Source organism: Dendrobates tinctorius, unplaced genomic scaffold, assembly GCF_039654945.1.
Source record: "Dendrobates tinctorius isolate UK_male_01 unplaced genomic scaffold, ASM3965494v1 ptg000029l, whole genome shotgun sequence".
Taxonomy (NCBI): domain Eukaryota; kingdom Metazoa; phylum Chordata; class Amphibia; order Anura; family Dendrobatidae; genus Dendrobates; species Dendrobates tinctorius.
In genome coordinates, this window is record NW_027361697.1 from 33,130,001 (window position 1) to 33,147,367 (window position 17,367).

Sequence of the window (17,367 nt, forward strand, 5' to 3'; positions counted from 1 at the left end):
TCACATAATATATGCAGTGTAAGTCGGTGTACACAGTGTCACACACTATTATGTATATACACAGTGTCACACAGTATACACGCAGTGTCAGTCGGTGTACACAGTGTTACACACTATAAAATGCATATACAGACAGTGTCACACTATATTATGTATACACACAATGTCACATAATATATGCAGTGTAAGTCGGTGTACACAGTGTCACACACTATATTATGTATATACACAGTGTCACACAGTATACACACAGTGTCAGTCGGTGTACACAGTGTTACACACTATAAAATGCATATACAGACAGTGTCACACTATATTATGTATACACACAGCGTCACATAGTATATGCAGTGTAAGTCGGTGTACACAGTGTCACACACTATATTATGTATATACACACGCAGTGCCACACAGTATACGCGCAGTGTCAGTCGGTGTGGACACCCCCCGGTCTATACCGCAGGCAGCCGTGTGTCAGCCCATCCACAGGGTGACACCGCGTCCCCTCCGCCGCCCGCATGGTGCCGGTCAGGGTCTCACCATAGCAGGCAGAGCAGGAGGAGGGAGCAGATCACCACGAGCCGCTTCATCTCTCCCGGGCGGCCGCTCGCATCCTCCCCGGCATGTCCCCCGTACACACTTCAGGCCGCCGCCGCTCTCTGATACCGGCGTCTCCTCCGCGATGAGCGGCGGCTCCGCCTCACTCAGCACGCACCACGTGATCCCACGTCCAACGCGGCCGTTACCCACAGCCGGTGGCTCCACAGTTACATCCAGCTGAGGTGGAAGCGGCCGCGTCACTGGGGTCAGTGCAAGCCAATCAGAAGCCAGCCTGTACGTCCTCCCCCACCCTCTGTTCACGTATTGGTTTGCTCCAGAAAGGGGCGGTGCAGACTTTAGACTTTCCCAACAACAGCTCTTGTGTGGTGCTGGAAGCACTTCCGCTGTGCGTGGCTCCTCCGGCAGTGACAGGGTTACTCATCCATCTGTCACCTAAGGTGAGAGGAGCCTCCAGGGCTGAGTCACAGGCGGGTGATGAGGGGAGGAGTCGCCCCTTCTGGATTGATACCTAAAATCTACATACTACCTGCCAACCAATCAGATATCAGCTTTCATTTCACACAATGAAAACGGCAGCCTGATTGGTGGTTGCAGAGAGCCCCTCAGTATTTCCTCCCTTCACTGTATAGCCTGTGTCCAGAGAGCAGGCCTCAGGCATGTGCTGACGTCACCTGCATCCTGTCACAGGGTCAGAGGTTCGGGACCCCTGGAGATTTACTGGTAACCCCACCTGCTTTATGGTCTGTGAGGTCCCGAATTCCTATTAGGTGTGATGCAGGTTTCCATGGAGCGGCCTGGGACTGCCATGTTGGCATCCCAGTGGTGTCAGTCCACAGCTCTCTACAGTGTAGGACAGAGGGCCACCACCACCTCCAGAGCGGGGGCACTGTGCATTCTGAGGGCACGCGCACCGGCCTCCTGCTCTAGGGCCATGTTCACACTGGGTCCTCAGGTGGTTGTTGAGGGACTTTTAACCTCTTCAGGTTTCCAAAGATGCCAGGTGGTTATGAGGAGCGACTGCGCCATCCCTCAGGTGTTTTCCGCTTGTTACCTGCCGCCATACAGTACAATAGAAGTCAATGGGAAGGCGAAAAAGATGCCTGAGAAGCACCCAAGTCTCCTTTGCGGGTGTACTGTAGCATCTCCACCCCAGAGACGGCACCATTCTAATCATCGCTTAATGGAAAAAAACGGTCAAACATTGCCCCAAAAGACACTGCAATAAAAGCCATTAGAAACCACCCCCCTAAAAAAAGCAAGAACCCCTCAAAAAAAAAAAAAATTCTTACCTTCAGGGAACATCTGATAAAATGTGCAAAAAGACACTTTAGGGAAAAAACACCATTTCCTCATTCAGTTTCCACTTGAAAATCTTGTTTTTGCCTGAAAAAAAGTTGTGTGAGCATGTACTTAGTATCTGAGTTACAACCGCCTCAGAAAGTGACAGGTCACACCCACTCTAGTGTCCCCTCCCACTCTGTAGTGATCGCTCCCACTCTAGTGACCACTCCCACTCTGTAGTGATCGCACCCACTCTAGTGACCACTCCCACTCTGTAGTGATCGCTCCCACTCTAGTGACCACTCCCACTCTGTAGTGATCGCTCCCACTCTAGTGACCACTCCCACTCTGTAGTGATCGCTCCCACTCTAGTGACCACTCCCACTCTGTAGTGATCGCTCCCACTCTAGTGACCACTCCCACTCTAGCGACCGCTCCCACTCTAGCGACTGCTCCCACTCTAGCGACTGCTCCTACTCTAGTGACCACTCCCACTCTGTATTGACCCCTCCCACTAGCAACCGCTCCTACTCCAGTGACCACTCCCACGCAGTATTGACCACACCCACTCTGTAGTGACTGCTCCCACTCTGTATCCACTCTAGTGACCACTCCGACTCTGTATTGACCATACCCACTCTAGTGACCCCTCCCACTCTAGTGATCCCTCCCACCTATTAGTGACCCCGCCCACCTACTAGTGACCCCTCCCACCTACTAGTGACCCCTCCCACTTTCCCCATTATTTTTTACTTTCAGTCAGCACACTGTAAAGAGTGAATCTTTTTATTTCAACAACTTTGTTTAGATAGTGATATTTGGGACATTTCTTGCTAAAAACCTGGCTAATAAACATCAATAAATGTGGTCCTGTGTTTAAACCATGGAAGGACGCCATCATGTGACTGTAGGAAACAGAAGACTGCAAGCACAAAGTGCAGGCATGTTCCTTCCACAGCCCGGTGACCTCACACTTGGCATCTGTTGGAGGGGTGCAGCCAAACAAATGGAGGGCTGCATCTGTCACCTCCACAGTATGAGATGCCGTCTTGTGGTTTACATTCCACCGATCCAATAGGATCAGATGCGCAGAGCTCAGCACTGCAGCATAGGGAAGAGTCACACAGCCGTATAAAACAGACATAGATTGGAACGCGAAGGCCCGGACTGGCTGGTAGCTCTCCAGACCCGAACAGGACAGCTTTGTGTACTTCTGTGCAGCTGTCACTCTTGGGTTGGCAGAGGCGCCGGCCAGTCCGAGCATTGCGTTACAGTCCCTGACTGTCTGACCCTTGCATTCATTGGTTTACATCCTTTATGTGCTAAAACCTGATTATTGGGGTGTCTAGTAGGAATAGGTCTTCAATATCACGACCGGACAACTACTTTAATAAAAAAATAAAAACATTTTCATCATCTGCTGTATACATTCCCTGTTCACCGCAGACGTCGATAATACTACGCACCGCAGACGTCGACAAGTAATACGAACCGCAGATGTCGATAGTAATACGCACCGCAGACATCGATACTACGCACCGCAGACGTCGATAGTAATACGAACCGCAGACATCGATACTACGTACCGCAGACGTCGATACTACGCACCGCAGACGTCGTTAGTAATACGCACCGCAGACGTCGATACTACGCACCGCAGACATCGATACTACGCACCTCAGACGTCGATAGTAATACGAACCGCAGACATCGATACTACGTACCGCAGACGTCGATACTACGCACCGCAGACATCGATACTACGCACCGCAGACGTCGATAGTAATACGAACCGCAGACGTCGACAGTAATACGAACCGCAGACGTCGACAGTAATACGAACCGCAGACGTCGACAGTAATACGCACCGCAGACGTCGACAGTAATACGCACCGCAGACGTCGACAGTAATACGCACCGCAGACGTCGACAGTAATACGCACCGCAGATGTCGACAGTAATACGCACCGCAGACGTCGACAGTAATACGCACCGCAGACGTCGACAGTAATACGCACCGCAGACATCGATAATAATACGCACCACAGACGTATATAACAATACGCACTGCAGATATCGATAGTAATATGCACCGCAGACGTCGATAATACGCACCGCAGACGTCGATAGTAATACGCCCCGCAGACGTCGATAATAATACGCACCGCAGACGTCGATACTAATACGCACTGCAAACGTCGATGATGATAATACGCACAGCAGACGTCGACAGTACTATTTATTATTATTATGCAATTATATAGCGCCATTTATTCCATGGCACTTTACATGTGAAAACGGGAAATATAGACAAGTATAACAAACGGGTAAGACAAGGGACACAAGTACATAAGGAGAGGGGGGGACCCTGCCCACGAGGGCTCACAGTCTACAGGGATGGGAGAGGATACAGTAGGAGAGGGTAGAGCAGGTCGTGCGGTGGTTCAGTAGACCGAGGATTATTGCAGGCTGTAGGCTTGTCGATGCACAGCAGACATCGATAATAATATGCACTGCAGACATCGATAATACGCTCCACAGACGTCTATAATAATACACTCCACAGACGTCGATAATACTATGCACCAGACGTCGATAATACGCACCAGATGTCGATAATAATACGCACCGCAGACGTCGATAATACTATGCACCAGACGTCCATATTAAATAATACGCACCAGACGTCGATAATAATATGCACCGCAGACGTCCATATTAAATAATACGCACCAGACGTCGATAATACGCACCGCAGACGTCGATAATAATACGCGCTGCAGACGTCGATAATAATACGCTCCAGACGTCGCTCACGCACACCGCCACTCCATTCCATCTATGGGACCAGATAGCCTAGCGCGATGCTTGCCTGGTCTTCGGCCTTTCCATAAGGCTGTGTGCACACGCTGCGGATTTTGCTGCGGTTCCGGTGTACAGTACCATGATTCCCTATGGGAATCAAAAACCGCAATACAGACGGTGCGGAATTTTCCGCGCGGATTATCTGCGGTTTTCAATCCGCAGAAAGAATTGACATGTCAATTCTTTCTGCGGATTCCGCTGCGGTTTGCCATCTCCTCCATTGAGGAGATGAAAAACCGCAGAGCAATCCGCAGGTAAAACCGCAGGTCTTTTGACCTGCGGTTTCACCTGCAGATTTTACAAAATCCGCACCTAATCCGCAGCGTGTGCACACAGCCTAAGAATAAATGGAGTTGCATGGTACATGTCTGCCTGCTGCTCCATCACAGGGGGATCTTCTTGGAATTGGCGGGAGGGCCAGCAGTCGGACCCCCAGTGACCAGGACGGTCACTCCTGTCCCATGCACAGTGAATAACCTCCATACTTCAGGTTACTCCTATAATTAACATTTTAATGCCCCAAGTGGAAACACACAAAGGTTCTCCTGATGTGGAGCTGGTGAGGCCACAGATCAGCACCTATTGTGCACCTGTCCCGGCAGCTCGCGGTGTGACATCCTGACGTGAGATGACCCACCTCAGCCACCGTCTCCCCACATTAACCCTAGGGTTTCCATGAACACCACCCTTTGCTGGTCCGGCTCTCGGAGTTATCCGGTAATGTCATGGTGGCGGCTCAGAAACACGACAGGTGAGTGTGCGCACACTGCTGGGTGCCGGCACCCTGTATATCCGGGAAGTCTCCTCCGCGCTCACATGTATACAGTGCACTAGTGCAGGGCGGATACTGATCACGTGTCCCGCACACTGTCACGTAACGTCACCCTGTGAGCAGCACTGTACAGCCATGGTTGGCTTCTTCCTGTGAGGCAGGAGTGGAGTCACATGACACACAAGGCATGCTGGGAGCTGTAGTGTGACATGGACGCTCTGCTGTGCTATGGGGAACAAGCGCCTCACTGACACATGGCGCCATCGCTGTAGCACAGAGGTAAGGCCGCGCAGGCTCCTGGGAAGGCCCGGGCTGCGGTACCGGTGGCGGGACTGTGATCTGTAGCGGGATGTACACGATAAACCGCTCTTTATCGGCCGTAACACGTAATCGCTGGCGGCGTGTCCTGCAGGCATAGAGAAGACAGCTCGAGCCTCGGGGGCCTTTGTGCAGGCTGGTTTCTGACGTAAGAGGTTGGTTACTTAGCAACTGGGTAACGCTCTAAACGGAGCCTGTGTGACTGCTGCAGAGCTGAGAGTCAGCTGTAGAGACCCAGACGGTGTATCACACCGTGTAATAACGATGCTACAGGGGTCAGCGTGTAATAGCACTACAGGGGTCAGCGTGTAATAGCACTACAGGGGTTACCGTGTAATAGCACTACAGGGGTCAGCGTGTAATGACGCTACAGGGGTCAGCGTGTAATAGCGCTACAGGGGTCAGCGTGTAATAGCGCTACAGGGGTCAGCGTGTAATAGCGCTACAGGGGTCAGCGTGTAATAGCGCTACAGGGGTCAGCGTGTAATAGCGCTACAGGGGTCAGCGTGTAATAGCGCTACAGGGGTCAGCGTGTAATAGCGCTACAGGGGTCACCATGTAATAATGCTACAGGGTCAGCGTGTAATAGCGCTACATGGGTCAGCGTATAATAATGATGCTACAGGGGTCAGCGTGTAATAGCACTACAGGGGTCAGTGTGTAATAACGCTACAGGGGTCAGTGTGTAATAACGCTACAAGGGTCAGCGTGGAATAATGCTACAGGGGTCAGCGTGTAATAACACTACAGGGGTCACCGTGTAATAACGCTACAAGGGTCAGCATGGAATAATGCTACAGGGGTCACCGTGTAATAATGCTACAGGGGTCAGCGTGTAATAGCGCTACAGGGGTCACCATGTAATAATGCTACAGGGGTCACCGTGTAATAACGCTACAGGGGTCACCGTGTAATAACGCTACAGGGGTCAGCGTGGAATAACGCTACAAGGGTCAGCGTGGAATAACGCTACAGGGGTCACCGTGTAATAATGCTACAGGGGTCAGCGTGTAATAGCGCTACAGGGGTCACCGTGTAATAACGCTACAGGGGTCACCGTGTAATAACGCTATAGGGGTCAGCGTGTAATAACGCTACAAGGGTCACCGTGTAATAATGCTACAGGGGTCACCGTGTAATAATGCTACAGGGGTCAGCGTGTAATAGCGCTACAGGGGTCACCGTGTAATAACGCTACAGGGGTCACCGTGGAATAACGCTACAGGGGTCAGCGTGGAATAACGCTACAAGGGTCAGCGTGGAATAATGCTACAGGGGTCACCGTGTAATAATGCTACAGGGGTCACCGTGTAATAATGCTACAGGGTCAGCGTGTAATAACGCTACAGGGTCAGCGTGTAATAACGCTACAGGGGTCACTGTGTAATAATGATACTGCAGAGGTCACAGTGTAATAACGCTACAGGGGTCAGCGTGTAATAACGCTACAGGGGTCACCGTGTAATAATGATACTACAGGGGTCACTGTATTAATCCTAAAAATCGCCAATATTTACAGCTTGTGAAATAAGTATCGATCACCAATTTTCTAAGTAAATTTATTTCTAAAGGTGCTATTGACATGAAATTCTCACCAAATGTCGGTAACAAGCCCTTCAATCCACACAGGCAAATAAATTAAACTATAGATATCCATAAATTAAGTTGTGTGTAATAATGAGAAATCACCCAGGAAAAAGTATTGAACATATTAACTGAAATGTATTTAATACTTTGTACAAACGCTTTTGTTGGTGATGACAGCTTCAGGACACTTCCTGTATGGAGCAACTAGTCACATGCATTGCTCAGGTGTGATTTTGGCTCATTCTTCTACACAAACACTCTTCAAATCCCGAAGCCCCTTGGGCTCCCTCTATGACCTCTGAGCTTTAGTTCCATCTTTAAATTTTCTATGCAATTTGTCTCGGGTGATTGCTCGGCCATTCTAGCAGCTTTATTTTCTTTCTCTGAAACCAATTGAGCGTTTCCTTGGCTGTGTGTTTGGGATCATTGTCTTGCTGAAAAGTCTCCTCCTCATTTCATCATCGTGGTTGATAGCAGCAGATTTTTATCAAGAATGTCTTGGTACATTTGTCCATTGATTCTTCCTTCAACTTTAAGTTTGCCCGTACGGTATGCTAAAAAACAGCCCCACACCTCGATGTTCCCACCTCCAAATTTCAGGGTTGGTATGGTGCTTTTGTGGGGTGATATGCATTGCCTTTTGGCCTCCAAACATGGTGTGTTTTATGGCATAGAAACAGTTTAACTTTGTTCTCATCTGACCAGACTGTATTCTCCCAAGTATTTCACAGGCTTGTCTAAATATTGTTGAGCAAACTGTAAACACGCTTGAACATGCTCTTTGTTCAGCAGTGGAGTCTGCGTGGTGAGTGCGAATCCAGGATATAGAGGTTGAGTGCAGGGCTGTGGAATTGGTAAGCTCAACATCCGACTTTTCAATTTCCCTGATTTGCTCCAAGGGTCGCATAAACAATCCGGTTGTCTCACATGAGAGAATCTACGCTTATGTGACCCCGGCCTTAGCGATTATCTACAGTAGTGCTGCTCACTTCTGGATCGGCACCACATACCTGCCGAAGCACTTGTGTACCTAACGAACAGGAGACGTGTAGGATACCTGCAGATTGGGAGTGATTCTCGGTAGGCGTCTGGAGTTTTAGGCTATGTGCCCACGTAGCGTTTTAAACCGGACACTCAAAACCGGACTCCTTCCCAGAAAACGCGCAGTTTTTTCCGCGCGATTTTACCGCGATTATGTTCACGTTTTTGCCGCGATTTTCGCTTGCTTAATTCAAGCACTTTCCAAGCGATTTGAAGCATCGCTTGGAAAGTGATTGACAGGTTGGTCACACTCGTAAAACATAGTGTTTGACAAGTATGAGCAGCTTTTTACTATTGAGGTTGCCTATGTGGCATCAACAGTAAAAGATAGAATGATAAAAAAAATAAAAAATCGGGGTATATTTACCTTCCGACGTCCCGCGCAGTCTCAGCAACGCTCCCGTTCCCAGCGATGCCTTGCGAGACCTGTGATGACGTTGGTCTCGCGTTGCTATAGTGATCTCACGAGACCGCTAGAGTAACGCGAGACTACGTCATCACAGGTCCTTGCCGCAAGGCATTACTGAAAACGCTGAGGCCCGGGAAGGCTGCGCGTGACGCCGTAAGGTAAATATACCCCGATTTTTTTTTTTATTTTCTTTTTTTTTTTTTACAGCGGTATGGTACCCAGGGCCTGGAGGACAGTCTCCTCTCCTCCACACCGTGGGTACCATCCGCACATGAGACGCTTAACTTTGCGCATTGTGGGCATAGCCACACGCGGGAAGTAAGCGGTTCTCATGCATTCCTATGGTTGCGGAATCGCGGCAATTCTTTGCGATTCCGCAAAAAGAATGAGCAAGCTGCGTTTTTTTCCGCGATGCGATTCTGCCGTGGAAAAAGCACAGCATGTGCGGAATGCATGGGGTGCGTTCTGTACGAGTTTTTTTCAACGTTTTCGTGCCGAAAATCGCATCGTGGGCACACAGCCTTAAGGTTAAGGGTTCTCCAACATTTGGTGATCAGATGGCTGGTGGCTGGCTTCCGTAGATGAAAGGTTGTCGTCAGAAAATCCTTATTTTACGTAGGGTTACAGTACACCACATAAGGTAGGCTATGAGCTGGCCATACACAACACCTATGCCGGTTTCTTCGGGATCATCTGACCATCTAATTTGTATGGGGTCATAGACTTTCTGTAAAGATTTTTTACTTTTTAAGTCCAATATTAACCTTTTTCCCTTCCCCATGACAGCACCGCACATGAGAGAAGGTATTCTCCCCCAGGAAACAGGAAACCTGTAGCAGAAACATAAGAAGGGGGCGGCACCTCTCTCCCCAGTTTGGTTTCCTGTTTCCTGCAGGCAGAATGCTTGGGGCAGAGCTGTACCTCCGGAGGGATCCCCCTCTGTTGTTGTCCGGTCAGGAGGCCTAGGTCCGCGGGGAGGGAATGGCAGCGGGGCGCGGTCGCACGCGCCTGACAGCCCAGCTTGGTGGGCGCTGTGAGCGGTGTCCTCCCCGAGTGACTCCCCGGTGGCCGCTCCAGTGGGAGGCAGGGCCAGGGGAGGCGTGGCCATCCATGACGCTGGCGGCGATTGAGTGGCGACGGCTTCCGGGGTCGCACCGGAAGTGACGTCGCATGCCGGGGGAGCAGTGTACTGGGCACTTCCGGGCGGGAACAGTCCCAGAAGCGCACACCGCTCCTCCATAAGAAGGGAGACACGGCAGATGCCACTGGTCCCAGAGAGACTGCACATAGGCTCCACTGTATAGAGCCAGGCCAGCAGCAGAACAGAATGGATCCTGAAGTCGGGGAGCGAGTACAGGAGGAAGAGCCACCGGCTACCGGGGTACTCAGAGGGCCGGGTGAGTGCCTTTGTAAGGCAGCGCAATATATTAACAACAACCCTATGTATGTTTTCTGTAGGGAAAGGCCACATCCAAACAAAAGAACAAAGAATGTGCATTATGTAAAAAGGCCCTAGCTAAACCGTATGAGAAGCGACTCTGTCGCTCGTGCATTAAAAAGACAGTGGCCAAAGAGTCACCATCCCTGCTTCAAAGCATTAAAACTATGATCCGGGATCAAGTAAAATCAACGGTGAAAGATGAAATAAAAGAGCAGACCACACGTAGCACCGATAAAACACCTGCCTCACCCCCGCCCCCACTGGCTCCCACAGAGATAACTACTGATATAGAGTCTGAGGAAGAGCAAGGGGAGATAGAGGCCTCGGATTCGGACCTGGACTCCTCGGACGAGGAAAAGGGTCGTCCATATTTCCTATCTGAGGACATTGGGAAATTGCTAAAGCTTGTAAGGTCCACAATGGGACTTGAGACACCAAAAGAGCCTAAATCCATTCAAGATGCTATGTTTAGCAATCTTGAGGGGAAAAAACTAAGGGTTTTTCCCTTCCATTATAACCTATTAAATTTAATCAAGAGAGAGTGGAAAAAACCCAACAAAAAAATGTCCATATCGCAGGCGCTCAAACGTAAATACCCGTTTGATGAGGAGGTATGCGATAAATGGGAAAAAGCTCCCAGACTAGATGCCGCCATTGCTAGTACATCCAGAGGAATAGCATTGCCATTTGAGGACATGGGCGCCTTAAAAGATCCCCTTGACAAGAAAGCAGACGCTTTTCTAAAATCTGCTTGGGAGGCATCGGCTTGGTCGTTTAAGCCGGGGGTGGCCGCCACTTCTACAGCACGTGCCATGGTCAAATGATTAGACGAATTAAGTGACCAAATTAAGAATAAATGCCCAAGGGAGACACTGCTGGAGGCAATACCTTCCCTACAGAAGGCAGCGGGATTCCTGGCTGACGCTGCAGTAGATTCCGTCCGAGGTGCCGCCCATGCATGCGCCCTTTCAAATTCAGGCCGCAGAGCACTTTGGTTAAAAAACTGGTCGGCAGATTTCCAGTCAAAGGTTAAACTCTGTGCCGTCCCTTGTGAGAGTCAATACTTATTTGGAAAAGCACTGGACGAAATTTAGGAAAAAGCGTCAGATAAGAAAAAACGGTGTCCAACCCCCTTCCCTAGGCGTCGGTTGACTGAGGCTCACTCGTCCTTTCGTGGAACAGGGAATAGAGGGAGCCGAGGGCGGCCAGACGATAGATCCACACGGGGTAGGCCCTGGAGGGGAAGAAAGGAGAGAGGATTCCTCTTTAGCAGAACCACCCCGAGACCCGATATCAAGCAATGACGCCAGGGCGGTTGGGGGAAGGCTTTGGTTCTTTGTCCATCAGTGGGTAGCATTGCCCACCTCAAAGTGAGTAACCGACCTGTTAGCCGAGGGCCTACGATTAAGTTTTCTAACCCTTCCTCCTCAAAGACTAAGAGTGACCCGGGTAGCCAAAAAGAATCAGGCTACATTAGAAAAGGAGATCCAGCTCCTCATTCAAAAAGAGGTAGTAATAAAAGTACCATGTCATCAAAAAGGAAAAGGGTTTTACAGTACTTTGTTCCTCACGCCAAAACCAGATGGGTCACTAAGAACAATATTCAATCTCAAAGCCCTGACCCAATATATCAGAACAGAGAAATTCAAAATGGAGACCTTGGGGTCGGCAGTGAAACTACTCGACCCAGGTTGCTACATGGCAGTAATAGATCTTACCGATGCCTATTACCATGTCCCAATATGGGGGGAACACCAACAATATCTGAGACTGGTAGTAGAGATTTCTCAAATTCCCACTCATCTACAGTACCAGTGCCTACCCTTCGGGGTATCAGTAGCCCCGTGTATATTTACAAAAATCATCGGGGAAGTAGCGTCCTTTATAAGAAGGGAGAATATACTGCTAGTACCCTATCTAGACGATTTCCTAGTTATAGCAAACGACAAGCAAAATTGCGAAGATGCAGTTACAAGGGTCCTGGAAATATTAACCAGGTTAGGCTGGATGATCAATCTGAAAAAATCCAAATTAACTCCAGTGCAGTCACAAGAATTCCTTGGAATTCAGTTGGGCTCATTAAAACAGCAGTGCATTCTTCCAGGAAGAAAAATTGGGGCTATCCAGCAAAAAATACAGCGGATACAGTCCGGTCGAGCCATGCCAGTAAGAGAGGCAATGTCGCTCCTGGGCACGTTAACAGCAACAATCCCAGCGGTCCGGTGGGCACAAGCCCATACGAGAGAACTACAGTGGCAAATCATATCCGAGCAGGAGAAGAATCCTTCCAATTTAAATTGGAAGATTATCCTCTCCCCTCAAGTGCAGGAGTCCCTAAAATGGTGGCTGAGCACCGAAAACTTAAACAGAGCAGTGCCCTGGACTACTCAGAACTCGGTGGTACTGACCACGGACGCAAGTCCGAGTGGTTGGGGGGCACATATAGAGAAACGAACCCTACAGGGCCAGTGGGAACCCGGAATGAGGGATGCATCCTCAAATCTAAAAGAACTGGCGGCTGTAAGGCAAGCCCTTCCCCTGGTAAAGCAAGACGTACAAGGGAGACATGTCACCATATTATCCGACAACAACACGGTCATAGCATACATAAACAAACAAGGGGGCACAAGGTCGGCAACCCTTATGGCAGAGGCCAGGGAATTATTCGCTTGGGCAGAAAACAATATTCTATCCTTATCGGGTACACATTTAAAGGGGGCAGACAATTATCTGGCCGATTATTTAAGCCGTCATGTACTACACCAGGGAGAATGGTCCCTAAGTCAAAAATATTTGGGGAAATCTGCGCTGCCTGGGGCACACCAGAAGTAGACTTGTTTGCCACCAGAGAAAATCGGAAAGTGGACAGGTTCTACTCCCTAAATCCAAGAGAGCAGCCAGAGGGGGTGAATTCGCTACTACACCGGTGGAAATTTCACCTGGCCTATGCGTTCCCCCCCGTTTCCATTGATTCCAATAGTCTTAAAAAAGATCCGGCAGGAGAAAGCTCGGATAATCCTGATTGCGCCCTTCTGGCCGAAAAGGGCATGGTTCACATGGCTCAGATGCATGTCTATCTCGGACCCATGATACCCCGAATCTGCTATACCAGGGCCCAGTGGAACACCCCAGGGTTCACGGGCTGCACCTCACTGCGTGGAACTTGAGAGGGGACTCCTTCTAGCAAAGGGGTTCTCAGTCCCGTTAGTAACCACCCTGCTCGCTAGCAGGAAGGAGGTAACTTCACGAAAATACCAAAAAATTGGGGAAAAATTCTTGCAGTTCACGGGTCGACAATTAACTAGAACAGCCCAGGAAATACCAATAAAAGAAATCCTAGAGTTCCCCCAGAAAGGACTGGAAAAAGATCTGTCCACAAGCACCTTAAAAGTGCAGGTATCGGCCCTGGGTGCATTGTTTGATCAAAAACTGGCAGATCACCCATGGATCATTCGGGCCTCCTTCACATCCAGGCCCACAAAATTAACATCTAAGGTAGCTCCCTGGGATCTAAATATAGTATTAAGGGCACTGACAGCATCTCCATTTGAACCAATTGCTTCCATCTCAATAAAGGCGCTAACGCTAAAAACAGTACTCCTGGTGGCCCTAACCTCAGCTCGTCGTGTCTGCGAGCTGCAGGTAATATCTGTAAATCCACCATATACCACCTTTTTGGATGATAGAGTGATCATAAAATCTGATCCGGCCTTCCTACCGAAGGTAAATTCCACAGGGAGCAGGAGATAATTTTGCCCTCGTTTTGTCCGAACTCCAAATCCCAGGGAGAGAAAACCTTCCATTGCTTAGATGTCAGACGTTGCCTGCTTCAATATACAGTCATATGTAAAAGTTTGGGAACCCCTATTAATGTTAACCTTTTTTCTTTATAACCATTTTGGTTTTTGCAAGTAACAGGTATTTCAGTTTCATATGTCTAATAACTGATGGACTCAGTTATATTTCTGGATTCAAATGAGGTTTATTGTACTAACAGAAAATGTGCAATCTGCATTTAAACAAAATTTGACCGGTGCAAAAGTATGGGCACCCTTATCATTTTCTTGATTTGAACACTCCTAACTACTTTTTACTGACTTCCTGAAGCACTAAATTGGTTTTGTAACCTCATTGAGCTTTGAACTTCATAGCCAGGTGTATCAAATCATGAGAAAAGGTATTTAAAGTGGCCACTTGCAAGTAGTTCTCCTATTTGATTCTCCTATGAAGAGTGGCATCATGGGCTCCTCAAAACAACTCTCAAATGATCTGAAAACAAAGATTATTCAACATAGCTTTTCAGGGGATGGATACAAAAAGTTGTCTCAGAGATTTAACCAGTCAGTTTCCACTGTGAGGAACATAGTAAGGAAATGGAAGAACACAGGTACAGTTCTTGTTAAGCCCAGAAGTGGCAGGCCAAGAAAAATATCAGTAAGGCAGAGAAGAAGAATGGTGAGAACAGTCAAGGACAATCCACAGACCACCTCCAAAGACCTGCAGCATCATCTTGCTGCAGATGGTGTCACTGTGCATCGGTCAACAATACAGCGCATGCATAACGCCTTTTTGTATGACCAAACAACTCAATCTTTGTTTCATCAGTCCACAGGACCTTCTTCCAAAATGTAACTGGCTTGTCCAAATGTGCTTTTGCATACCTCAGGCGACTCTGTTTGTGGCGTGCTTGCGGAAACGGCTTCTTTCGCATCACTCTCCCATACAGCTTCTCCTTGTGCAAAGTGTGCTGTATTGACCGATGCACAGTGACACCATCTGCAGCAAGATGATGGTCTTCAGCCCTTTTTGTCTCCTTTCAGGGGACAAACAGGTAAAAAAGCTTCAAAATCAACGATTGCATGATGGTTACGTATGGGTATTGCACTGGCTTACTCTTCTTCGGATCGGACTCCTCCACTGGGTGTAACAGCTCACTCTACAAGAGCCATAGCCACGTCCTGAGCGGAAAGGGCAAATGCTTCGGTTGAGCAGATTTGTAAGGCAGCAGTATGGTCCTCACCATCCACTTTCTTCCGACACTATAGAGTAGACCTAGGGCCCTCAAATCTGGCCTTTGGGAGAAAAATGTTGTCTGCTGTTGTCCCACCCTAGGAGTCTATTCTATCTTTCCTCTCATGTGCGGTGCTGTCATGGGGAAGGGAAAAAATGATAATTACTTACCTGTAATTTGATTTTCCAGAGCCATGACAGCACCGCATTGTTCCCGCCCTATCTCGGTGATGGTTGTGTGGTGAACTAGAAAATTTGAAGTTATATCTGGAAATGTAAATATATATATATATATATATATATATATATATATATATATATATATATATATATATATATATATATATATATATATATATATATAGGAAAAAGAAGGTGAATATTAGTGACACTGTTATATAACGTATATAAACTAATAAGGCGGTTACCTTTGCATGCTCTGAAACAAACTGAGGAGAGAGGTGCGGCCCCCATCTTATGTCTCTGCTACAGGTTTCCTGTTTCTTGGGGGTGGATACCTTCTCTCATGTGCGGTGCTGTCATGGCTCTGAAAAATTAAATTACCGGTAAGTAATTATCATTTTTTCCTTATGTCAGGCCTCAGCTAAAGCTCTTGCTTCAAATTTTTTTATTATAAGGGAAGAAGAGCTGCATGTTTTGGTGTTTTGCATTGTCCAAAAACACCAGAAGAAGCAAAGCAGGGCATTCATGATGGCAAAAAGAGGACATACTCCTCTCTGGGTGCCGTCCACACGTCTAACTTTAGCCTTATTGTGCCTCTATGTGCAGTTCTTCACATCACGTTGCTGCCCTGCTGTAAGGCTCTTGGTTTTCCCCATATGTAATATCAATCATCTAAGCAAACTATTGAAAGTGCTCTTCTCACACGTCTGCTAATCTGGTTTCACTACAGCATGGTACAGAAACTCCAAAGGAAACCTGATGTCAAAACCGTTCCAATATGTTCTTCTAGGAGCACTTTTAGGTTCCTGTGCTTTATTTGTGGAGCTGGCCAGAAATATGCTGGGTGCACTAAAAAGTTTCCAACTGAGGCATAAAAAAACCACTGCCTGGACACAATTGACATAACCATATTGGGACACCTAGACGTTGTCCTCCTCTTTGTGGCCCAAACAGCTGCCGATCTTCTGGGTAGCATTTCTATCAGATTTTGGAGTGTGCTTTTGGGAATTTTTGCTAATTCATCCTGAAGAGCATTTATGAGGTGTGACACGGATGTTGAAAGAGAGGATCTGGCTCACTATTTCCGTTATAGTTCATCCCAGAAGTTTTCGATGGTGTTGAGATCAAGTTCTTTCACACCAAACTCTCTTAACCATTGCCTTTATGGACCTTGGTTTGTACACAGGGGTACAGTCATGGGGAACAAAAACGGACCGTCCACAAAGTTGAAAGCTTCAGTTGTCAAAAATGTTTTGGTGTGTGATGTATAAAGATTTCTCTTCACTAGGACTAAGGGGCCTAGGCCAACCCTGGTAAACAATTCCATAGCGTTATTCCTCCTCCATCAACCTTTACATTTGCCACAATGCAGTCCGTCAGGAGGCCAGATACGTGTGATTCGTCACGTCACAGAACATATTTCCAGTGCTTCAGAATCCAGTTCCGACTGCTGTGCACTACTTTTACCACTTAGCATTGTGCTTGGTGATATAAGGCTTCATTGCAGCTGCTTTGCCATAGAAACCCATGCCCTAAAGCTCCTGGCGCAGTGTTTGTGTGCCGATGTTAATGTTATAGGAGCTTTAGAGCTCTTTAGGTAGGCTGTGTGATGAGGGGTATGACTTTATTCACCTGACACAATGGGACTGGATGAAAACCCTTCTAAGGATTTTGTCACAAAGTTTTTGCTATATAATCTGAACGCTTCATACTGTGGGGTAGAGACCCTGATTCTAGCAATATGCGACTGACTGAGCTTCTTTCTGCAGTTTTGCTAAAAATCAGTTTTCTCTGTCTGAGATCTAGCAGTTCTCTGAATGCTGAGCGGTGTTTAGCCCCGCCCACATCACTGATTGGCAGCTTACTGTGTACACTGTATATTGGAAGAACGCTGCCAAT

At 48.0% G+C, this 17,367-nt stretch overlaps 2 protein-coding genes across 8 annotated transcripts in view; one reads left to right on the plus strand and one right to left on the minus strand.

The window, feature by feature from the left end:
• SUCO (SUN domain containing ossification factor) overlaps nucleotides 1-789 on the minus strand; it is a 116,666-nt gene extending 115,877 nt beyond the window's left edge. For all 3 annotated transcript variants that reach the window (XM_073571523.1, XM_073571522.1, XM_073571521.1), the window contains exon 1: nucleotides 541-789. In XM_073571523.1, coding sequence (XP_073427624.1) covers nucleotides 541-590 — 50 coding nt within the window. In that variant the 5' untranslated portion in view covers nucleotides 591-789. The remainder of the gene's footprint in view (nucleotides 1-540) is intronic.
• Nucleotides 790-933: 144 nt separating this feature from the next.
• The window catches only part of PIGC (phosphatidylinositol glycan anchor biosynthesis class C), a 59,644-nt gene continuing 43,210 nt past the window's right edge, over nucleotides 934-17,367 (plus strand). The window contains exon 1 of one of the 5 annotated variants that reach the window (XM_073571528.1): nucleotides 934-998. The gene's annotated coding sequence lies outside the window, so the exon portion shown is untranslated. Of the gene's footprint in view, nucleotides 999-5,324; nucleotides 5,459-5,532; nucleotides 5,759-5,832; nucleotides 5,953-17,367 lie in introns of those variants that run through there. The other 4 variants (XM_073571525.1, XM_073571526.1, XM_073571524.1 and 1 more) reach the window with 4 other exon arrangements.